Source organism: Protomyctophum parallelum (genome assembly GCF_964188405.1).
Source record: "Protomyctophum parallelum genome assembly, chromosome: 22".
Taxonomy (NCBI): Eukaryota; Metazoa; Chordata; class Actinopteri; order Myctophiformes; family Myctophidae; genus Protomyctophum; species Protomyctophum parallelum.
In genome coordinates, this window is record NC_139714.1 from 3,363,924 (window position 1) to 3,389,923 (window position 26,000).

General features: G+C 43.3%; 1 protein-coding gene across 1 annotated transcript in view; it reads right to left on the bottom strand.

The window, feature by feature from the left end:
• The window catches only part of tbc1d22a (TBC1 domain family, member 22a), a gene marked incomplete at its 3' end in the record, with an annotated part of 129,229 nt that overhangs the window by 57,371 nt on the left and 45,858 nt on the right, over positions 1-26,000 (bottom strand). The window contains exons 7-9 of the mRNA XM_083758008.1: positions 18,620-18,748; positions 18,090-18,152; positions 11,215-11,329 (exon numbers count right to left, since the gene is read on the bottom strand). Of these exons, the coding sequence (XP_083614134.1) occupies positions 11,215-11,329; positions 18,090-18,152; positions 18,620-18,748 (307 nt within the window). The remainder of the gene's footprint in view (positions 1-11,214; positions 11,330-18,089; positions 18,153-18,619; positions 18,749-26,000) is intronic.

The window sequence follows — 26,000 nt, forward strand, 5'->3', positions numbered from 1 at the left end:
GGATGGGAGGAGAACTCGGGTGTCTTCTCTATAGATATATAACTCTATGGACTCACCCTCTCCTACATGGTAAAATTGTCAGCCAACTAAGGCAGTGTACTAAAGGAACCAAATGGACCCCTATGGGACAATTACGGGCTGATTTCCTGTTTGTCCTGGCAGGGATTGAGAGAAACATGATGCACACACAGACATGCATGCACAAGCACGTCATGTATGTACACGCATGCACGCACGCTGTTTGAGTGTGTGTGCGCTGTGTGCATAGGAGTGCATGATCAGGAGTGCTTGATCATAAGTAATCTGCTGACTTGTTGCACAGAATAACCATAATCAGGGTCATGTTTGGGTCAAGTTGGTTACACAAATGGATAAATGAACACTGTTTAGTCTAACACTGACCACCATAGCAAGCCTGAGACAAAACCAGTGCAAACAGGTCTAAAATAAAGGCATTTCCACAGAGTCAATGGCCCGGTTTCCCAAAGGACACATGGTGTAAGACTTGTAGTGCTGCACATGCTCAGATGCCCTCTAGGCCGCACACAGAAGCCTGTGAACATAGACATTTCATGCAATGGTAGGCCTCAAGCCTGGTATGGTGGTATTTTTTTTTTTTCAAAACATGCTTTCTCAGACAGATGGTACATTATTGCCAATGTTTTCTACAGATAGTAGGAAGCCGAGCCTTGGGGCCCATAGGGCAGGAGCCTATCTCCTGCTTCTGTAGCGTGAGGCAGCTTGATTTACAAGTACACACCCTGGACATGACGCTAGTGTGTCGCAGGGACAATCCAACCCTTGATGCTGAGTGCTAAGCAGGGAGGCCACTCTAACCACTGAGCTGGCTCCCTACATATAGAACCAGGCAAATGTAGCTAGCAACACAGCAGAAATGTTACATTAATTAAGGTTACAAGCACAATGTATTAAATACAAATTACACATCGCCTGTTTAAAGAATTCACAACGCCTCTGGCTTTACAACGAATCAACCTAATGCCGTACTCTGCTTTCAACGTCTGTAAAGCGCCAAAATCCCCCCCCACCCCCCCCCCGTCCCCAGATGTTCAAAGCCACAAGACATTGTTGCTGGTGGATGTCGCACTTCTCCTTCCCCAACCACCGTTCCACGTCTCGCAGCCCAATTAGTGAGATAACAGCGGTGTTAATGACACTTGGAACACACTGCGGGGAGGTGGCATCCAAACTGTCAAGTGTAATTGAAGGGGGAAGTGAAGACTGTCAAAGTTGTCGACAGACACCTTTGAATGTACTACACGCAGGGCACTGTTTTGTACAGTATACAGTACACACACGCACAGACACAATTATACACACAGCTGGAGGTGATGAGGGTGTAGGAGAGAAACTTACAGGTGCGACGTGACAAGACAGAATCAAGAGAATATTCTTAATTCATTTTCCCCAGAGATTTTATTTTTGCCGTTTCATGCTTTTGATTCAATGTGACACTGGGTGATTTCACTAATTAGTGTTTTTCTTAGGCATAACATTACACCACAGGACTTTAAAAATCCTAGCTATGGTGGAGTGATGAGCATCCTGGTAGAGTGATGAGCACGCGCACACACTCACGCACGCACGCACGCACGCACGCACACACGCATGCACGCACGCACGCAGAGGCATTGGATGTGTTGAATGCATCACATGCTAAACTAGGCCATCTCCCATTTAGTAAAGTACATAGTAGAACCACGATCAGATCACCCTGAATTATGAACATGTATTAATTAGCGAGTATGTGCACACACGCTAAGTAATGCACGCACGCACGCATGCTAATTAATGCATAAACCACACCAATGCAACTCTGCATTGGTGTGGTTTACCTCAAAAAACGTTTTGTCCCAATGGAACCCTTTGCGAATTACAAAAAACTAAAACTAAAACAAGGTTCCTGGTTCAGTCGCGACTTCTTCTGGCAATGTGAGCAAGACACTGACCGGACAGGACGGGTTAAATGCAGAGAACACATTCAAGGAGGTGTGCACTGTGCACAAATATACTTATTTGGCAATGAACCCGACCATCTCACATTAAACTGAATTAAAGTTAAAGAAAAAATAATCCATGGATACAAATCCAATGTTGTGATCGCTTGGGTCTACAAAGTGATCTAGTCGCTGCCTATATCTCCACAAGCGGATGGGACTACGTGGGAACATCCGGCAGCTCTTGTGATAATCCTAAAAAAATGCTACCTAGTGCAAGCAGGTGTTTATCTGTCCCGCGATGCCTCCATCTTTCATCAAAGCGCCTAAGCCCCAGCCTAACCCTTGATAACAAAATGGCCCTGCTCGGAGGGCCCGTGGACAATGGCTCCCCGTCACGTCCATGATGCTCTCATCACCGCCGTCTGCACCACAAGCCGCTCACGCATCTATACATCAAACGGCGGGCGCGTCTCGAGAGCGCTTGGCAACGGAAGATGGAAGTGCTCAACATCAAATGGAATATGGTTATTAATACACTTTGGCTTATCTGCACACACGCATGCGTGTGTTTGGAGATACAGTATATAATGCTCCTGTAGCCCCCTGGGTGTGCTGGTGCTTCATGTGGACAGGAAACATGTGGCTTTTTTATGTTAAACATGGCCACCGTCGAGCCAAAAACGCTGCCTTTGATCCCACGATATCCTGTTTGTGCTATGTGAGTTGTGTGCATGACTGCGCACGCACGCACACGCAAGTGCACACACACACGCATATATCCAGGCTTCATAATAATTGTAACCATGGCAATGTAGATGTGAATGCAGAATTTTGAATGCAGAATTCTGTTCTAGAGTTCACAATAGCTTCCACATTCCCCTGCGCGCGCGCGCTCTCTCTCTCTCTCTCTCTCTCTCTCTCTCTCTGTGTGCACCTGTGTGTGAGTGTGTGTGTGATTTGTGTTTTATTTATTAGGTGGCTTAAAAAATACATAAATAAACATTCTGTCTAGTAGTGTCAAGTAATAGTATGTCATCAATGTGCTATATTTTTTCCTCTGTGTGTTAAGCATGTGCAGCAGTCATATCTGGTTGGACCATATCATGTGATCAGTGTTTGGGTCTATTGTATTGCGCCTCTTGTGCAGATCCAAATCAAATAATTCAAATGTGGGGGTCCACTTTGAGAACCACTGATTTATAAACACGACAAAATGTCTTTGTTCCACAAACAATTACTTTGCTGTTTATTTCCACAGTTTGTGTTTTTTTTTTTTGTCGTTTATAATTACTTTCTTTTAGTCCGTTGTCACATTTTCCTCTACACACACGTCTTGTTTTCTGTCAATAATTGCATTCGATTTCTCTCTTTTAGTTATTCGGCAAAGACAACAAAGATCTGAACACTCCCCTGTCAGGCAGCTGGCCTGTAAACAACACTGGTGTTATACGAGTTGTCAGATGTAGTTTTTTTGTCTCTTCTTTTTAATAAAGTAAAAGCAGCAATACCACAATATAAAAATATAAAAGTTAAAAGGGCTGTAATTACCAAAGTAAAAAGTACTTTACGGGCTTATGTGGTTAATGTATGTTTGGTAAGCAATATTACACTCGAGTGCGTTCTTTACCGTCATTAATGCACGCCTGCAGCGCAGAAGTGCGTGCCTGCGTGCGTGTGTTCCATATGTTGATTTCCCACCCGTCCTTCCTCTTCGCTGTCTCCCTTTTGACCGATACCTGTCAATTCAAACTCTAGACGGGCATGCCCCAAAGTCATTAGCGCAGCTGTGCCCTGCAGCCGGCGAAAACGAGTTCTCAACAGGCCTGAAAGTTAAGGCCTACCTGGACCTACATGGGCCCTAACTGCGCTGGCCCGAGGCCCCGCCTGGCCTTACTAATTAGCACACATTTTACACCCTTGGCCCGAAAACGTTAAAAAAAGGGCATTCCCAGACATGTTTCAGCGGGACCTCGCCCTAAAAGGGCGTCTTTGTGGTATATCTCTACTGGGAGCTACAAACCAGTGTGTGGACTTTCCTTCTTATCCATGGTACGTACAGTATGTCCAACATGTTCGATAAACAAACTGCACATCAACAACATCTGCTTTAAAATGTTCATGGATGGATGGGTTCATCGTTGTGCTCTGCATGCTAAGTTTGAAACACAAATCACATCCGTGTGAAGTGAGGTGTGCTCTCATCATCATACATCATCAGTTTCCGGTCAATCAGAATTGGCGTCCTCACTTTTTATCCTGAAGTCCATCCATCCATCTTCAACCGCTTATCCGTAGTCGGGTCGCGGGGGGCAACAGCTCCACCAGAGAGCTCCAGACATTTCTCTCCAGAGAAACATTAGTAACCTCCTCCTGGGTGATCCCGAGGCGTTCCAAGGCCATTGAGTCGATGTAATCCCTCTATCTGCGCCTTGGTCTGCCCCGAGGTCTCCTCCCAGTGGTACGTGCATCGAGGACCTCCCTAGGGAGACGCTCGAGAGGTATCCTAACCAGATGCCCGAACCATCTAAGCTGGCTCCGTTCCAGGCGAAGAAGCAGCGGCTCTACTCCGAGTCTCCCTCGTATGACTGAACTTCTCATTCTATCTCTAAGGGCCGTTTGTATTCGAGACCTTATTCTTTCAGTCATGACCCACACTTCATGACCATACTGTAGGTGAGAGTAGGAACGAAGATTGCTCGGTAGACAGAGAGCTTTGCCTTCTGGCTCAACTCTCTTTTCAGTGAAGAGAGGAGAGTCCGCACACAGGTTTGCTCCAAGGTGTTTGCTTTTTATTCAATACACCATAAATAAGACACAACGTTTCGGCCGTGACAACTCCCTTTTAACCCAGTCGTCACATCACGTGACTGATGACGACTGCATGGGCAGGTGATTCACTAACACCAATAAGTGACATGACAATAAATATAACAATAAATATGAACATGAATGACCACCACAGCAAGCAAGTTTACAATAAGGCAACACAGTTTCAAAAGAACAGTTTCAATAAAACTGGCTGGTTTTTGCTTGTTACAGACTGTTTTAGTATTTTTTAAATACATTTTTTAAATAGTGTTAGTCAGTCAGAACAATATCAAAGGGAACAGGTAAGAGACACATGAAGGCTAATATTCAAGATCAATCAAGCCATCAAGATTAATTTAATTTAAGTGGACGAACCCAGATAAATGACAAATACTGAGAAGTATACTTCACAAAAGCAAAATAAATATAAATATAAAAAAGAATGAAGAGTCAACATGCAGTTCAGTTCACACAGGGGAATCTGATTGTTAAGTCCTTGCTCACTATTTACAGGAAGGCAGATAACTCATAGTCCTCATTTAGTCCATGGGACTAAATGAGGACTCTTTTCGTCACAACAGTGCCGTACAGCGACTGCAATACCGTCCCTGCCGCTCCGATTCTGCGGCTGATCTCCTTCTCCATCCTCCCCTCACTCGTGAACAAGACCCCGAGATACTTAAACTCCTTCACCTGGGGTAGTCCAATCCGGCTAATCACTTGTGGCGTCCTCAGTTTTCTGTCCTCACTTGTTATCCTCATTACGTACATTGCTCAGCCAATCAAATCACTGCTAGGGGGTGCTCAGCCAATCAAATCATCGCTAGGGGGTGCTCAGCCAATCAAATCATCGCTATGGGGTACACACAAACACACAAAGCTGGACAAAAATAAAAGCAATGTCGTTTTAGTCCACGCATGGGGTAAAATTAGAAAGTACGTTTTATTTTCTAATTTCCAAGTATCCTTTCACGAGCCGGTCAGTCAACCAAAGGGCCATATTTGGCCCCCAGGCCGCGTAATGGCCAGGTCTGCCCTAATGAGTATCACTCTGTACACACTCGGTATATTCACACTTGGTATAGTGACACATTCCATTCATTCACCCAACAACTTGCCGGGTTTATGCTGGCAACAGTCTCACGGACTCAGTCTCACTTTAGAAATTATTGTTGTGTCTGAAAATTGTTATTAAAAACAAATTGATTGAATTTAACTTTGGTCACTAATGAGAACTTGGGAAATATATCTGTAAGAAATGAGCACATGAACAGGAGCAAACATTAACATGTCATGTTTCTGGTAAACTCCTTGTCCATTTGCTGGACATGAAAGTGCACTAAACCACATGATGTAAACTGTTTATTATGCTTGTACACAATGAGCAAAATAAAAACATAATAAAAAATTAATATGATCTCGCTGTGCCACAAGACTCTCCTCTCTCTTGTCTCGGCATGCTGTGGTCTCCGCTCCGCCACTCTGCAAGTGGATACACACATGCAGGGCCAGTGCAGATTGCATTATGGATCGTCGGGCGGATCGATTGCGGCCCCACATTAGACGACTTCTAATGTCTGCTAATGTGAAAAGTGCTGCACTCCAGGAGGCGGATGGTGTGTGGTATTGAGGGAGGGGGGTTAGGGAGCGAGAAACTATGGAGTTTTGTGAATCGATGGCTGCTCCCGGGTCGATAAACCGGACACACAAGTGGTTAAACAATCTGTGTGGTCGTCAATCAACTGCTGGTCGAAGTGGTTTTCCATTTCGATGAAAGATGTGGGTGTGAATTAAAAAAACTCTCCTGCGATGGACAGGTATAAGCACCATTGAGATTGGGAGGGCGAGAGAGAGTGTCGATTGAAGGGCACAGATTCAGTAATGCAGGCATAATTTGTTGACAGTGGGCACTTAAGACTGAACCTTCCATTAATTTAAATGCAGGAAAAGATAACAGTACGGAATACAGGCAGAGAGAAAATGTTGTTGAACTATCGCCAACAGGTCCCGCGAATGTTATTTAATTCACCCAAAACTTAATTTTTGTAACAGAGGATCATATAATTTAGAGAAATGTCATGAGCTGCAAATCAAGCTTGTTTTGAGCCAAAAAGAACCGAGATATTACGATTCTAAACAACTGTGTTCCCACAGAGAGCAATCACAGCATAAGCCAGCGGAATTTTCATTTCAGTTTTTTTTTTTTTATATATATTATCGCACCCGAACTGGACACAGTTGTGAACTGTAATCAATTGATATTAAAAAAGGCGTCAATAGGCGATCTAGGCAAGGTGGGCGGTCGGACCAGAAGGCATGAAAAGGCGTGAATGGCGGTAAATTAGTTAAAGGACGACATCACTTTTCACACGCACACCAATGATGGCGGAAACCATGCGAGGCACTAATCCGCTCATCAGCAGCAATTATAGGATTCAGTGTGTTGCTCAAGGACACCTTGACACCAACCCAGGCAATGTGTGTGTGTGCGTGTGCGTGTGTGTGTGTGCGCGTTACGAGGTTTATTAAAATACTAATGCCTAAAATACTTCTTCGTATGACAAACTATAAGTCAGGCCTTTCGATACATGCAGACACTTTCGATGAGTTGCAGACACAGACATACTAATGCATTTAACCAGTATGTGGTGTTATATTGCTGCTAGCATCCCACTGTGCCTAAAAGCCCACGAAAGCATGGATGTTATCTAGTATTGAATGGGTGTTGTGCACAGTAAGATTCCTAGATCCTATCAAAAGGATTCCGATATGCTCTAGAAATCTATGGGAGACTGGTAGAGACTGGTGGAGAGCACGGTAGTTTTCAACACAGTGTGAGAATAGAGACTCAACCTATTTTAACACTAATTATGCTAATGTATTGTGTATACTGTACATGTTTTTAGAATCAAAACCACGGGAGTGCCTTGGACTTGAATAGATGTCTTTAGGTCTTTTTTTAATTGATAAACAATTTTATAAAAAACCATACCAATGTGACAAGCATGTACCCCTTTGCTTACACTTTTGTCTCATGCAGCTCATGCTGGGATTCCACAATGACACTGTGATTACAGGCAATTGTACAGGGTGTATTCTGTCCGTATACCATTTAAAAGTACTGATTCATGCGAGTCCAAAGTTGTCCCTGGCGAGAAAAGATACACAAAGCACACTACCATGATGAGAGTGCCAGTGTGTGTGTGTGTGTGTGTGTGTGTGTGTCGTGTGTGTGTGTGTGTGTGTGTGTTAGGGCATTAACAATACATAATAATCTAATAGTCGACTAGTCGAATATCAAAACACTAGTCGACACTGTTAATTGACATCAGATTATTCGCCAATATTTTTTTTAATATTTTTTATGATTATGATTTTTCTTTTTTTTTTCTACAGCAGACATGCAGGCATGCAGCTGTGAGCTCTGTTGTTTTGTTGGTAGTTCGCCAACTTCAGTACTAATCCATTCCTGGCTGATTGTTTTCATATCATATACAAGCCTACTGTACGTGGGTTTTGCCGTCACCCTCGTGTAGGGGCGGCGGACTGGCGGTGGCACTAGCAGCATTCAAGACAGTATTTCTTTGGGAAAAGCATAATGTGATATGCCTCATAGGCTCATACGCTCAATGGGGACAACTACAGTGTGTAAATACTTTTACTATTGGTTAGTTTATTACTGTAGTTTGTTCAACAAGTTAGATTGGAGACGTGTCGTCGTGTCGTCTGGTACAGTAAAGTATAGCAGGAGTTCCTCCTCACTCTGCACAATATTATCCAGTTTGGTGACAGTCAAACTACAGTAGCTCTTGCTGTGATTGCATGTTTCTTCATGCTTATCCAACAAAAAAACAAACCGCTATGCCGCACGATCATAGTTATAATAGTCGCGATGAAGTTAAGTAGTTGATCATCTTCATAGCCTGGCAGCCTGCTACAGTAGCTAGCAAACCTAGTATGTAATCATAACCTCCTCCTAGCTTGTAGCTCCTTCTAAAAACCAAAGGAACTGTGGTTGTAACTTGTTGTTGAACATTTAGGGTTGTATGAAAAACATCGCATGGTTCATTCCTCCTCCTCCTCCCCGCTCCAGTCTCCAGTCTCCAAACATTGTGAACAACGTAACATGCTATGCTGCTCCGTAGAACGGTCTTGCGCATCAAAAATAGCAGATCTACAAGCTCAAAACGTGTCATTGTGGACTTGCAACTTTGACTTGAAACAGCTGAGCTAATTTCGGCCAATCAGAGCGGCATTCAGCGTAATCTAGTAAGAGAGTGGCGACACTCGTGTTGACTCCCACTGTAACAATGGAATGCCGAAGTGCTCATTCTATCTCAATGGGATAGTTCCAATGTTTGGAACTATAGCCCATAGGTGTCGCCACTCTCTTAGTACTATTCCACTCGGCCTGCATTCACCGGCTCTGTTTTGCTCCACTCGCTGGCTGTTTCAGAACACGATGTTTTAATGCTTGATTGGATGGAATAAATATCATATTTTACCACCGACTAATCGACTATAAATCGTCAATTGTGTGTGTGTGTGTGTGTGTGTGAGTCAGTCAGAGAGATAGAGGGGGGGGGGGGGGGGGAGTGATTGAGAGAGTGAAAGTTAAGAAGAAGCCACACTTTCCTGCCACCGTCAAAAACCAGCTAAAATTACAGATATAAAGCAGACTCATTCTGCAGCATCTAAAGAGTTAAGTGTGTCTTTCCATCTCTCTCACACTGTCACTTCCATTCTAGGCTTGGAGGAATACTAACTCTGAGATTTTTACATTTGTGTATCTCTGTCTGACTGAACGGATTAAAGAAAGCAAAATAAAATCTCACAACTGACTGAAAAATGTTGTCAGGTCAAGTTGTAATATGTTATTTGTAAAACAACATGGAAGGACTCCCCCACCGAAACTAGAGCTTTGTTTCCTAGTTAAATAATTTGCACAATAATGTATAATTGTTGTGTTTAGGTATATCATCATGCTAAACAACATTATGTTCCTGCTGTTCAAATACAGACAACCATGAAGATTGAGGCTTCAACCGTTGCATTTATGAAATAAAACATTAACTAAAAAATGCTCTTTAATCCATTCTATTGCTAGCTGGACCACTTCAAATACCCAGGGTGTAAATAAGCCAACCGCAATGTATCGCAACAATCGAGGCACCGATTCAGAGCTTGTATGGAATGTGTCGTACACCCTACTCCCAGCCCAGCTTCACCATGAGAATCACACAGAGACGGTGGGTGCATAGACCTCATGATAACCCGGTAACCAGGCTACTGCAGAACTATGGGACCAAACAAGGGCTCTGCAACATGTTGACATTATTATTCTTCTCAACAACAAAGAAACAACACCGGGAGATGGAAATGAAGGGAAATGTAAAAAAAAAAAAAGAAAAAGGACTAACATGTGGGCTTCAAGGTCTTTCCAACTGCTTGCATGCTCTCCGTGGCCAACAAGCCCAGGGTTATGTTGGGTATCATCTATTCACACTGCTGTTTACCGGAGCTCTGGCTTCAATGTAAATGAGTGGTTCTCAGACTTTTGTCGAAGTTGGTACTGTAGTGTACAAAAAGTGTGAACCAGTCAGAATAACCACACTTATTATTATTTTTGCTGCACTTTCAAAATGCCAATACCGAGCAGTCTTGAAACAGCTGCTGGGTGTTATTCAAATCCCTCTGAAAGCAAAGTGAAGCATGCATCAAGTCTGACTTATCACTCAAGAGACAAACACATCACAGTTCAAAGCGCCAGTGTTAGTCAACACAGCCAGCAGAGAACAGAATAGAATCGTTTCCCCCCCCATGTGATAACATGGCTGTATTTTCTATCTGACGTTGCATTATTCTATGCCGACTATCCACAGTACATAAAGATGTTATCTTAGTTTCCACACATTAGTGTCACAAGAACTCCAAGTGTCTGCTCTGAGCATGTAATGTTATAATAGGCGAATGGTACAGAAAGGTAGCAGACACAGTCGACCCGACGAAGATGTTATAGTTACATTGAAACTTTGTTTTTACTTGTGACCTGCTAGACTGGAACTCACCAATGTTTTTCATGGCATAGGCAGCTCCCGGCAGGATCCACCGGGAGAAACTAGGCATGAGACATGAGACTAATTAATTAGAACGACAGAGAGAGAGAGGAGTGTGTGCGTGTGTGCGTCAATTGAACAAAGGTGCAGACGATCAGAAATCAGCAGAGAGTGAGCGACGTTTGCGCTACTGTATGCCGAATTGAAGTGAACTCGGACCCCAGATTAGAGAGAGAGAGAGAGAGAGAGAGAGAGAGATAGATAGATAGAGATAAAAATGAGTGTGTGTGTGTGTGTGTGTGTGTGTGTGTGTGTGTGTGAGAGAGAGACAGATGGAGAATAAAGAGATGGAGAGATCCGTAAGGGGAAGAGACAGGGAGGCCACTTACCGATGTACTCGAAGACGTAAACGACAAAGAATGGCGTGACCAGGTCATTGATGCCTTGAACGTAACCACTGGCTGGGTGGCGGATAGCCCAGATAAACAGGATCCTCTCAAATATCTGGCGATGTGCGCACACACCACACACACACACACACACACACACACACACACACACACACACACACACACACGGGGGAGACAGTGTCAGTGTACAAATACACACCACAGTAAACACTAACATGCCCGACATGATTTGATTAAAGGGAGGTCACTTTTTTCCAACACCATATCTATATATGGGTCCTCACAAATGCTCACTATACACTGTATATGATGAGGGTACCATTGCTGTCTATTTATGCTCCTTGTCAAATGTGCCCAATGATGGCATCGTCGGTGGCGATTTGAAACAAGCCAACCTCTGAAACACAAAGCAAGTAGAAAGAATTGGTACCATCTCATAATGAGCATTAATATATCCTCCTATAGCCCTGCTATAGGAGGGTAAGTTGAAAATAGTGAATGTGTTGCTTACATTTTGCAGTCACAAGAGCCCATAGAGAGAAGCCTTAGCGGGGCTTTGGCTAGGAAATAATGTTACTCCCAAGCTTCATGGTCGTGTTTAATCGCACATCACAAGCAAATACATGCTCATATGAAAGTCTAAATATTATCCTACAGTGCTAATGATGCCGTGGGTAAAGAAGAAGTGTATGTAAATGTCCTACCACTTTGCTAGATGGAATCCCTGCTTGGCCAAGGGATATTAAACTTATGAACTTCAGGCAGTGCTACTTATCGACCAGTAGCTGAGCTATTGTAGTGCAGGGCAGGGTAACTAGTATGACTGCAGAGTATTAACATACACTACAATACAGATTACAGTAGCTCAAATAACCTTGTATTCGTTAAAATAAGTAGAAAATGAAATAAAATACGAAATTGTGGAGATTTGGTAAAGCGAGTAAGCCCATGAGCACAAGGGAGATCATGAGCATTGTGAGTATACATGCATGCTAAGCTGTTGTTACAGGAAAAAATCACACCCGTGTGAACTGAGTGGTGCAACTCCCCTCTCCCCCTCTTTCGGAAAGAGTGTGTTCTTATGGATTTAGTCTTTCCTTTCATTTACAATGGTTTTCAACGACAGTCACACACACACACACAGGTTCGGGAGCAGTCAACCTGCAGCATTTTGCCGCCTTGGGGAGTTGCTGTCACCGCCAGCATTATTCTCACTGTGCCCATATGAAGTTTAAAGCTATATTTCACTTTAGGGGTGTTTTTTTCTCTCCTCCACTTTTTAACACTCAGCAGTCAACTGCCAACATTAACTGTCAACACCCAACTTTATAAACACCCCTCAACAATTAGAACTGCTTAAAGGGCAAATGACCTTCCATTCCATCTGGGAGAAAGCAGAAAAAGACCAGAATCCACCTTTCCATCTTTGCATTGTTTTCAGAGTGAATCTTTTTCTTTTGACTATGTCTTTGTTGAATGAAAAGAAAATGTTTTTTCAACCTTTTTTCATATCAATGGCCATTATTTATTTGGCATTTGAGCCACGGACAACCATTTGATGAGATTTAGCCTCTCAGACCCAAAACTAAAGAATATTTTGTCATTGTTCGATACGATTTTCTCTAATTGTGTAGACTTCTTGTAAATTAAAGTACCACTTCACCACGTTTCAACTTATCTTCATATAATAGGTCCTCAGTAATAATCATGATAAAATGGCAAATGTTTTGTCTACTCAGTCTGTGTCTCATAGGAGGGCTGTGGGCAGTTCAGAAACCCATCCACCAGTGACATCATCGATGGGGATTCTTTCTATTCCTGAAAAGTTGCAATATGAAATGGAATGGACGTGATGTCACTGGTGGGCGGGTTTCTGAACTGCCCACAGCCCTCTTATTAGGGCTAATAATCATGATTATTAGTGAGGACCAATTATATGAAGATAGGTTGAAAAGTGGTGAAGTGATAAGTAATGCAGATGTTTAACAATAATTTAACTCTAAACTGCCTCCCCCTGGCCAGCCTGATGGAGGGGAAAGGAACTGGTTGGAATAATGTGTTCCTTCCACACGCTACGTCCAACCAGGGAAACTCCCCCCCTGTCAGGTGTAAAGGAGCAACCTGGACACTCGGCATGAAGGAAGCATGAGTTCAAGTCCGTTGCTCTCCCCAGGTTGGCGGAGGGTGTGTAGAGCCCAGGATCACATTAGATAATTGACACAGGGGTGAAAAATGGGTTACAAAATCGTGGGATAAAAATTCTTAAAAATAAAAATAAAAAAAACAATAATTTAACTCTTGAGAGCATTACGATGAAATTTTTATTTTACAGTCTCAAAAGTTAAAGATCTAGAAGGGTCCATTGGTTGGTTACCAACTTTCCATAATTTAGCTGGGGACCACCTGGAACCCCCTGAAGGACCACCGATGGTCCCCAGACCACTGGTTGAAAACCACTGATTTAGATTATTGTTATTATATTATACAGTATATGTATTTAAATGTGTTTCTGTTATGTATGTTGTATGTTGCACAGTCTGCGGGACAAGGCCCAACAACATCTTGCTGCTTGTTCCAGTGAAAAAACATATTGCATCTTGAATCTTGACATTATTAAACGTGACGTCCATTTGCCAGAAGTGAGTGCATGCCACAAAAGAACCGCAAGAAAAAATTCTCCCAAGGGAGACAAATAAAGACAACCTTGAACCTTGATCTGTGTTTCCCTCTCTTACTCTCTAGAGTAAATGAGTGAAAACTCATGTTTGATCCAGATCCAGATGGGTGCAAAAATATCGGTGTCATCTTATCGGTCATGTTATTCTGACTGAAGTCCATCTCTCTTTCTCTGTTCTACTACTACATTCGACTGATGACAGGTTCTAGTTCTATGCTATTGATGAATTGCCTGTTCCTGATTACTGTAAAGATTAAGAATACCTCCTAAATTGTAGGACTTCTTGAAACCTCTCTCTCTCTCTCTCTCTCTCTCTCTCTGCAAATGTGAGTATGTTTATTTGCTTCTGCGGTATTTGGAATAAGGTGCATATAAATTCCCTTGACATTTAAAATGGAGAGACGTAAAGAATCCATTCATCCGGGTTCATCTAAGTACACCTTTTACCAACTCGTCAAAAACCACATCTCACCTGTCAAAATGAACATTAAATAAACATTACAAAAATGCTGATTTGTTTTTGTCTGCCAGGGGCTGTTGAGCTATAGCTGCATATGGGATGCATGGAATGTTTTCAAAGGATGGCAGCGGCTTTCATTCGCCAAGGAGGAAGGAAAATAGTTAGGGAGGAAGTTATTTTTTAACTACAAACACAACTAACTTTTTGATAGATGAAACGGTTAAATTAAATATCTATGTACCGTAATATAAGCAAACAAGTACATTACAAACGAACCTTATTTAACCACTTCAGCCCAACCAATCTACAAGCTCACGAGGGTAGATAAAAAAATCTATCACACCCGTGTGAAGTGAGGGGCGCTCTTATCATATTACAAAATCGAGGACAAAACAAACATGGACAAAACAAACTTTAAACTCTGCCCATTGTTAATGGCATTTAATGTTTGTGTTCGTGACTAAACAAACATTAAACTCTGTCCATTGTCAATGGCGTTTTTAATGTTTGTCTAAGGAAAAACAAACATTAAACCTGTATATAGGAGCCCCTCAAAAATAAAGCTTAATAAACGGGACGCCGCTTCATACTTGAGTAATAAAGTACAAGGAAGCTCGGTGGAACAAAGGCCAGGGTCTGGTAATTGTACTTCAGTGCAACTCTTTTCTCTACTCCCCTCGACTGTGCATTCACATTACTCATGTCCTTATAGGACCGACAGGGGCAGAGACACCCTGGATAGACGAGGGGAGAGAGAGAGAGAGAGAGAGAGAGAGAGAGAGAGAGAGAGAGACTTTGAGGTGAAAATCAGTGTAAAAAACTAAGTATTCACAATATCTAATGGTTTAAAAAAATATATATAATAATAATAATATGTGCGTGCGTGCGTGCGTGCGTGCAGATCGGCTGCGAGTACGCACATATGAGTGTATGTGCATATATAGTTGTACAGTAGCTTCCAGCCAGCTCATTAGCCCTCCGCTGCAGTAGGTGTTGGGTTCGAGTTGCCTGTCCGTCAGCAGTGCCACAGGACCTCCCAAAAACACTTAACTTAACCCCAGTACCTTGGCGTGGATTTGACTTAATCGCAGTAATTGGCAAACTAAAGCCCTGTTCGGGGAGTCACTTAACCCTGCAGAGGAAACGGCAGGGCAGCACACCTCAGCACTTTATTTAATAGAGTGCAATTTCAAGTGCTATGTCTGTATTTATTATATTATATATTGTAATTTTGTTGCAGGGCTGATGCTCCTATCCACAGCAGCGCAAGAGCATGTCTTGCACTTCTTTATTGTCATCCTTTGTGTATCGACTTCTTTCCAGATAGTCTTATGATCCTTCATTGTCTCCACCAGACCAAAGGCATGGGGAGAGAGTATGCTTTGCACTCTGTGTGTGTGTGTGTGTGTGTGTGTGTGTGTGTGTGTGTGTGTGTGTGTGTGTGTGTGTGTGTGTGTGTGTGTGTGTGTGTGTGTGTGTGTGTGCGTGTGTGCGTGCGTGCGCGTGTGTACAGCTAAGCTCCGGCACCGTTAACCCGGTCGATGCCAAATTTTGCACACACTCCCTGGATGCCAACGATGAATCTCTGCCCCACATTTTCCAGAACGGCCTGTTATAGCGCCACCAGGAGGCCGACTTTTGAAAAAAACATTTTTTGATATTACTCCTCCAGATTCTGTCCCGAAAATCCCACAAATCGTTCATATTCCATCCTAATTGGCTAACATTGGCTTTCAAAGTTTGCAGGATTGGCTCGTTTTGAACAAAAAGCATGTAATTTACGTGAAATCTTTCACAGACTTTCCTACTAGGCTGAGGAATATATACCACCCTTTTCACATTGGCCTATTATAGCGCCACCAGGAGGCCACCAACTGACCTGCCCTGGTGGAGACCTGTGCCCCGAGGGGCACTTTATCTAGTTCATTCATTCACTCATTCACTCATTAATTAATTCTTAGGAGTAGGGAGGTGGTCAACCTACTCTTCCATTAAGAAATGTGGCGCCTGGTGTGTGTAGAAAAGAGGTCTCACAGGTTTGAATGTGAGGAAAGACATAAATTGGACAGATTGCAGCTTTAAGCGTGCCCCATATTCCACTGCACACGCTTTAGTTGAACTGCAGTGACTAATTCATTAAAGAGAAACCCCCTTTGAGAGAAAGTTGTGAGAGCGTCAGCCATGCAAAATATAAGCCGGCATTTATGTTTCCATGTCTGCGTAACGAGTACATGCATGCACACCGTAGCAGATGTAGCATGTGTGACAGTGCATGCAGAATGCAACAGCGCAGGGTTTTCCCGCACCCGCCTACATTCTTTTGGACAACAAATCTGAATCCACATACAGTATGCAAAACTCTCATTAATAGGTACTACTACAGTAGATTAAGTCATTGTAACTGTAAAAAAAGAAAAAAAAAGAAACGCCACACATTTGTGTGGTTTGTAAATGGTGCATTTATATTTAGTTTGTGACTATTGATTGATTATTATGATCAATGATCAGTATTCATATGTAGTAAATCAATGTGTAAAAGTAAAGGAATAGCAGGATTTCAAAATCACTTAAACTATCTAGACTAAGTGACCTGGACCCGAGTTGGCTTTGGGCTTTTTCCCCCATGTCTACAGGTATGTGACATCTCTTTGAAAATAGCTCGCCAAGCTCGAGGGGCATTGTACAATGGCTATTATTATTTGGCACATTTTGAATATGGATGCTGGGGTTCAAGTGGTTAATCGCCTTATTGCAATTTAAAAACCAAAAGCCCTACGTGTATTACACTTTCAGAGTTAAAATAACACTTGTTTTTTTATGTGGGGGAATGGCTCAGAAACAGGCCCTATTTCCATCCCACCGTGCAAAGAGCCATGTCATGGACAGAGGAAAGCGGTAAAATCCTTAGTTTTAAGTTCAGACTTTGGTCATAAGTTATTGAGAGGATAGCCCCTTGAGATGCAGAATCTCATTTTAGAGGGGGTCATATGCAAGTCAACTCCAAAGAGTGTATAAATGGAATCAAAGGTACCTGTGTGGTTCCTTTTGTGCTACTCTTCAGAGATAGATTGACAATAAGAATTGTACTGTGGTGGTGGTGGGCACCTATCTACCTGATAACCCGGCCTCTGTGTGTGTGTGTGTGTGTGTGTGTGTGTGTGTGTGTGTGTGTGTGTGTGTGTGTGTGTGTGTCTGTGTGTGTGTGTGTGTGTGTGTGTGTGTGTGTGTGTGTGTGTGTGTGTGTGTGTGTGTAGTTCAGTGAAATCTCACCTCCTGGACAGAAGCTTGTTGAAAGAGGGGGATAAGGGGATTAGTTCTCGGTATGTCAATGTGAATCTGCAGAGAGAGACAGACACAGAGAGAGAGAGAGAGAGAGACAAACAGAAGCATAGAGCGGGTGAGCACAGATCTGCAAATCACAAAGTGAAAAGGGGGGAGAGAAAGAGTTAGAGATGTGGTGTCTGATTGGAGACAGACGTCGGTGGATTTTGAGGCTCAGAACCGGAAAGGCACGTCTGTCCACGTCTATGTGAATTCAGCCACTTAAAGCCCTGCTTTCTTTGTTGACTGGCCACGCATTCAGAGCCTCAACCCCGCAGACAAGCAGATGGACAGATGGACGGACACTTTGACTTGAAGGCAAGCAGGCGAAGATGCAGCGCAGGCCCTGTGTGTGTAGTACAGCTCCAGCCCAGTCCAGTCCGCTCCGATTCTTACCTCTGTCACATTTGGCTGCAGCACCAAACTCTCGGGACTCATCCTAGGAATGTCTATGTGGATCTGACAGACAGTATGGGAGAGACGTGTGTCAGACACACCGACACACACACACACACACACCCACACAGGAGGACATTCCGACATCCGACACACATACATGTGCACACATACACACACAGATATACAAGACAGATGTACACAACAATGAATACAGGAGCATAATGCCCAAACTGGATTGGATAGAAGGTCTGGTTCATGATGGAAATGTAAATATGCATCATACTGCCACTTGTTAAACACACACTTAAAAGTGATTCTTCGTTTGGGGGGGGGGGGGGGGGGGGTGAGTTGATGTACGCCAAATATTTCCATCATCAAATAACATCTGCTTCGGACCATAATATAAAAACACGGAAGTAGAACACGTGTTTGTGTGAGTTTCTTTACGACGACATCATCAAAACAAGCCCCATGTGCACCAATGACACCCCCCCACACACACATAGTGGGTGAGGTGATGCCGTTACCTGTCTATATGTGTCTTGGTGATGCTCGTCGTTTCGTGAGTCGTAGTACTGCTCGATGAAGCCAAAATACTCCTGCCTTTTCCTCTGTAGGACGCTCTCTCTGCGCTCTGCGTTGGCCGGTAGGTAACCCTGAAAATACACACACACACACACACACACACACACACACACAGCTCAGTTATAAAATTGTTAATCGCAATTATTTGTATGACAATCAATGGTCAACTATAAAGTTCTAATCGTGACGGCTGATGTTACAGACTGTTAGAAAATGTCTCAAACTCTCACCCAGCTACAAAGGCACCTGAGTCTGGACCAACTTACACAAGTTTGGTTTGACAAGGTACAAGACCAAGTATAAGTGACAAGTTATTTCTCATCATAAAATGCAGTCCACACATACCGGACTTGTACATGAAAGACTATTTCTACAATAGGGCATGGATACTTTTACTCAAGTAAAACACGGGAGTACTCCCTCCATCACTGCCTTTGTGTTTGCACATTCAGGCTTATGCAAGACAGAGCAAGACAAGCTGAAACCAAAGACCTTTGTGTTGTGGGAGACCTGCATTTTAATGGCATTCACAAAGTAAATGACTCAACAAAACACTACTCAACCACTGACAGACGCTGCTGCCCCTAACAATCAATGGGGCATTGTTCCAAAAAAATGACAGCGTTGCCAATTTAATAATTGTAGGGTTAGGGTAGCATATTGTCATACGTTAGATCAGTGCTTTTCAGTCGTTGTGTCTGAGGCTGCACACCGCACGGCCAGGTCCAACTCCCAAGGCACACCTGTATTTGAAATTAGCCAATCTACATGCTCAGAGTGAGTTACATTCGATGCGTTGTGAGCTTGTAGATGTTTGCTTTTCTTGTTTAACTTCCTATGCCGGTGCACTCAAAATGTGCCTCTGTATTGGGATAATATTGTGCACAAAATGTTGATGATTAAAACGTAATACCTTTAGATGTGTGGGTGACCTTTAGATGTGTGGGTGACCTTGTCAGGTCATTTGTTTAACCCATTCTGGACAGGAACCCCTTTTGATGTTTTTAAGCATTAGTTTAAACTTTAGCCTTTGAAAAATCGTGAAAATGTGTCGCAAATCTTTGAAAATATATTCTTTCAGAACGAACTCAAATCTTTGCTTCTGGGGGGTCCCTGGAACAACATATTTTCAGATGGGGGTCTGCGGCCAAATACAGATAATTCTGGGGGTCCTCCACATGAAAAAGATTGAGCACCACTGACAGAAAACCGTTTATTTTATTTTGATTTAGAAGCCTTTATTTTTATTTTTTATCTGCCTTAGTTCTAAATGGGCTGTTACACAGGCATATTGGACAATTTTGACTTTTGGTCTATTAACAGTGATTCTCAAGGCTTTTAATTTCAATGACCCCAGTTTAATCCTGTCACTGTCGGGCAGAAATATTGAGAGAGAGAGAGAGAGAGAGAGAGAGAGAGAGAGAGAGAGAGAGAGAGAGAGAGAGAGAGCATTTTCAGGAACAGCATCAGCCGCGGAACACCCGCGGCAGGTGTTAGTGTTTCTCAGCTGCATCAGTCCGACACTCTACCCCAAACCCTTACCCTAACCCTAACCGTAAGCACAACGCAACGCATGTCGGACCAACGCACTGCCGTGGAAGCAAGCGGCAGTCGAGTGTCATAATCCCCCCAGTTTCCCCGGCAGATGCCGCCCTTTCTCCCGGCAGCGCCATAGCTGTTAACCGGCAGTTACCAGCAGTTTACCTGCAGTGCCGAACGGACCAAGATGGATCGGCAGTGGAGTGGCATAATCCCCGGCAGATGCCTGCCCTCCCCCCGGCAGTGTCGCATCTCATTGCGATTGCCGGAGAATGCACTCGCTGCTTCTGGAAATATTGTCTCTCTTCTCCATATTACATCTTTTCATATTTGTCGTCACAAAAACACAAAACACACACATTTAGGTTTGTTAGTTTTACCACTGACTGTCACCTCCCTTTCTCCCTCTCTCGCATGTACTTCAGTAGAACCTTTGCCGAGGTGGAGACACTCTTCATAGCAAAAGGACATAAGGTTAAAGTTAGCCATGGTGAAGGTTAATGGACAGCTTAGTGGGGGTCACACACAGTGTAACTTCATTACTGTGCTATAGGACAAACGCACAATGTCTCCATACAGTGAGCTAGAGTGAACAAACAAGACAGCCTGCTGGGGAAATGGGAAACTAAAGAGACACAAATGGAGAGGAGGAAAGAGATGAATGAGGTGAATAGATTGATCTACTAGTATCATATAACACAGATTTTCAAAATGGGCGCCACCAGAGGGCACCAAATTCTGCCAAGGAGGACAAATTGAAAAGAAAATATATGATACAGTATTATGCAGTGTGTGTGTGTGTGACGTGTGACTGTGCGTGCGTGCGTGCGTGTTGTGAGAGAGAGAGCGAGGGGTGCATAAGAAATGTCCCATTTGCTACGCTCTCCTACAGTATTATTAGTATCATGATCATCATTATTCTCTCCACCAGGCCGAAGACATGGGGAGAGAGTATGTTTTGCACTCCGTCCGTCCGTGTGTGTGTGTGTGTGTGTGTGTGTGTGTGTGTGTGTGTGTGTGTGTGTGTGTGAGTGCGTGTGTGTGTCCGTCCGTCCGTTACCAGCTTATCTCCGGCACCGTTAAAACCCGGTCGATGCCAAACTTTGCACACACACTCCCTGGATGCCAACGATGAACCTCTTTCCACAACGGCTATAGCGCCACCAGGAGACGACTTTTGATATTACTCCTCCAGATTCTGTCCAAAAATCCAACAAATCGTTACACACTATCTCTATAGTCATGTGTTCAGGACGGATCTGTCCGATATTTCACATTCCATCCTAATTGGCTAACATTGGCTTTCAAAGTTTGCAGGATTGGACAGTTTAACAAAAAACCTCAAATCATGAACTCAGTGTGAAAGTCTTTCACAGACTTTCCTACTAGGCTGAGGCCTCACATTGGCCTGTTATAGCACCACCAACAGGTAGATTTTTGTGAAACACATTTTTGGAACAGTACAGAATGCCTCAAATCATCCAATTGTCAACCAAGGTGTAAGAAGAAATGGCACCCTTTTCACAGTTGCCTATTATAGCACCACCAGGAGTTATAAATATTGCATCCGCTCAAGTTATTCAACTTCTGATGACATCTTCAGACATACAAGGACTTGTTGTGTGTGCTTGATTTAGGGTGGCCTTGCACTTCAAGATTTGCAAACAAATTTGAAATATGGTAGAATAATAATAATCTTACAAGATAATATGAAGGCATCGCACACTACAGAGTTCTATACAGAATTCCAGATTGTCGGCTAATCTATTGAAAAGGAAAGAAACCCAAATGAAAAGGATAAAAGTGAGAGGCAGGACAAAAGAAAGAAAGCGTTTGTGTGACCTGCCTGTGGGTCCTCCATCCTACTAATCAGGCTGCGTGGATCTCATCCCTCTAAACCCCTCCATCCCCCTAATGGCTCTGCCAAAGACTGATCTGTCCTCAGAAAGAGACGGAGGGTGCAGCGGGGAATCCATTTGAAGAGCTTAAATGGAATTGTTGCTCACTAGCCTGAGTTCTGACAAACCAAAGCGATGCGTCTTCACTATAGCAGTTAAACCTCGTCCTGTAATCAAAAGAAAGTGTATCAGCTGAAACATTGACGTGTTCCTTCACATGTTCCCCGTGGAGTCTCAGAATGTTGAGGCCAAGTGTTTCGTCGAAAATACGTCTCAAGAAATCACAGACGGGCACATCTGCAAGGTGTCCATGGGCTCATGTAAAATATATGCTGTGTGTGCAGAATGAAAGCAGCTGCATCCATTCAGTTAAATGCTGAAATGTAGCACTGCAAGAAATTATCTATCTCTTCTAAACGTTTCCGTCTCAGCATTCCAACTATCTGTCTCCCCCACACGTCTCCTGAATACGATGAATACAAACTTAGAGGATCAACTTAAGTTGCTATTTGTGCATTATTGTCATAGTTGCATGTCGACTTTAGTACTGACATGTACACACAGTAAAACAAGCATTGGACAATAAATAATGTTTCTTGTTTTTTATGCCCTGCACCAAAAGGGAAAGAGCCCCCTCTGCTAGGCTGGGTCACATTTGAAGGAATTGTATTTTTGTAATTCCCCATACTATTCCCCATGCCAGACTTTGTAGGGCAGCATTGGGAATCCTGTCATATCTATCTGACTGAATATGTGCTTCTCCTGCATTCTCTTTCGACTCTTCCCCTCCCTGGGATTTCAACAAGCTCCTACTGCGTTATACTTCCACTCGACACCTTCGCTTTGATCAATGCTGCTCGATACTGTAAGAACGGTGGTCGAAAACCCATTCGATGTCATGTCTGAGTGCACACACGTACACACATACTGTATATTGCACACAGACGGAGACACACGTGTGCATGAATTTCAGCTCAGGCACAAAATGGCCAATGCATGCTGGTGTACAATTGTACACACACAGCACACGCACTTGGAGTCAGACAATGAGTGTAGCACAGGAATCACATTCCTTCCATTAACTTTTCTTCCATTACCTCTTGGCATCCTCATCCATCACTGATCCCAAGTCTGGCAGTATCAACATGCCCCTGGTCTCCCACCATGTGAAACTTGAAAGTGATACTTCACTTTGGAGGGACTTGTGTTTTTTTTTTTTTTTTTTCTCCTTGTTTCACTCCATCAAAATTGGATACAGTGCAAAGCAGTGGTTGGCACTGATTTCATTAGATTATTATTCAATAAAATCTAATTCCAGGCTGAAAATGTCTACTCTGGCAAGCAGAGAAAAATAAATATACACAGAAATTCTGTATCATGGGTAATATCATTTTGGTAATATTTTAGTTAAGTAGTCCAAAAACAATGTATTAAACAGAATTTGGTCAGCCAAAGGAATAGAAGAAAAATAGAAACCTTGGTCATAACTAAATCTTATCACATGGGGATCCCTGCAAATAAATGTAATCAAATACGGGTCAGCGGTCTGACGTATAGCCTATCAATTTGGTGGTACTTGACATCCAAAAGGTTGGGATCCACTGCTAGACCCATCAATACTCCACAGCCAGTTAGTTTTCTCCTTTCTCCCTCACAAGTGAACATTTAACCGCCACACTCCATTAGTGAATGTACATAGTGCCACGGGCACATGCTCATTCACAGAGGGGAAAGGAAAATACTTCCATTTCTTTATTTTTCCAGCCCCCCCCCCCCACCCCTTTTCCCCTTCAGGCTCGAAAGCGGTGTGCTCTTTAAAATAAATGAAATACGAATGGTGTTACGCTCCAACAAAATTATTGTTTCCGTGGAGGGTGGGGATTGGAACGTGCGTGTGTGCGTGCGTTTTTCAATGAAGGTACCGGTAATAACTTCTCTCTGACCCTCCAGGCCCTCACCCATTTTTCGACCTAAATATACTTAACTGACTAGAGTACCCCAGGCCCAGGGGTCTATCGATGGCATACTCCTTTTTACACCAAATCTCTTTTTTTTTTTTACTTGGCCAGAATATGGATGCTAGGGTTCATGACTCATGTGGTTAACTTATATTATTAACTTATATTATGCCATATCTACTAATGAGGCAGACAGTGGTGCGCAGTCAGCACCGCACACTGTTGGGGCTGCGTAGCTAAATGGTGAGAGAGCCTGCCTGGGGAACCACAGCAGTCCCCAGTTGTCCTCCAGATACCATTCCAGGCCAGCTGGCCAGCAATGTGTCGAATATGAGTGGTCGAAGTGTCCTTGAGCAAGACACTTGAGCTGAAAGCAAATGTCCCTAGCGGGAGCAAGTAGGTCAATATTAACGCAGGGAGGAGCGTTCGCAGGAGTGGTGGGCAGTTAAGGAAGCACTACACTTAAAGATGAGTGATTTAACGGTGTAGGGAAACGGAAATGGTGGGCATTTTATTTTGAAGTTTCAGTTTGAAAAGCTGGCTCTGAAGTTTCTGAACTAATCAGTGTCGCATCCCTCCAGGCTATGGAGTCTCACAGTCTGTGACTTCCTGCACGTGCAGTTTCCTTTGTAAACAAAGTGACAGAGAGACGTGGGGCAAAGCCAGGGGATTATTTCTAACCTACACAACCTACCGGTATATACATATTTTAGCGTGATGATTAAGTTTAAAACGAGTAATACATTGTCTGGATGTCATCTTGAATGAGATTAAAAACTGAGTAGTTCTTTAATCAAAACCAGCTGTGGAGGAGGACAATGAAGCATGGGAATCAAACTGGTGAGCTTGTTTTTTATTGGCTTGTATTGATATGGGCCTCGACACGTCATCACGCAGCACGTTTTCATTTTCAGGAAGTAATTAAAAAAATATTTGTATGGACTTTTGATTTTTTTGATGATTAAAAACACACAAAAATGAGAATTTGCCCATTTTTTTGGCATCCATTCTTAGGTACTGTATGCCCATATGATGACCACAGATATGGTCAAAAAGTGTTAATTTCACTACACCTTTAAGGGATTAAAGTGTGTTAAATATAGCTCTATATTCTGATAGTCCTCGTTATGGAGTTGTTCTGTATTATATATACAATATCGGCAGATACTGCTTCCAGTGATCAACCCCAAAAAACCTGATTGGAGCATCTCTAACACACACACACACACACACACACACACACACACACACACACACACACACACACACACACACACACACACACACACACACACACACACACACACACACACACACACACACACACACACACACACACACACACACAATTATTCCACAAAAAAGGAAAACGGCATTGTACTTTTGACCAAATTTCTAGAAAGGAAAAACATACATTAAGAATTAACCACTTAAGCCCTAAGTATTTCTAAAAAATAAAGCTTTGCCCTGGAGAACCTTGACTCGAGTACTGTGGGCCGGGGTTGAGTAATTTGTCGACTACTCTACTTAGCTCGCATCATCCGCGCTGCCCGGGGGGAGGAAGCTCCTTTTCCTCTGTTGTTGGGGAGGAGAAGGAGGGGGTGGAGGAAGAGGGGAGGGGAGGGGAGGGGAGGTGGACAACGCTGGCCCAGCCCAGCAGGGATGAACATCAAATATGTTGCAGCACGCCTGGTGAGCAGCACAAGGGCATGGGGGACGCTACTGGAGTGAAGCTTTATTAGGTGACGGCAAGGTTTATGGAATACAGCGTTTGGCTTGGGGGAGTCAGTCAGTCTGTGTGCGTGCGTGTGCTTGTGTGTGTGTGTGTGTGTGTGCGAGAGAGTAATTTTCAGAGGTCCTCCTCACCTATTCCCCCTGTTGAAAAAGGATTTGAGGCAGGTGTGATTGGATACTTCAGTGGAGGACGA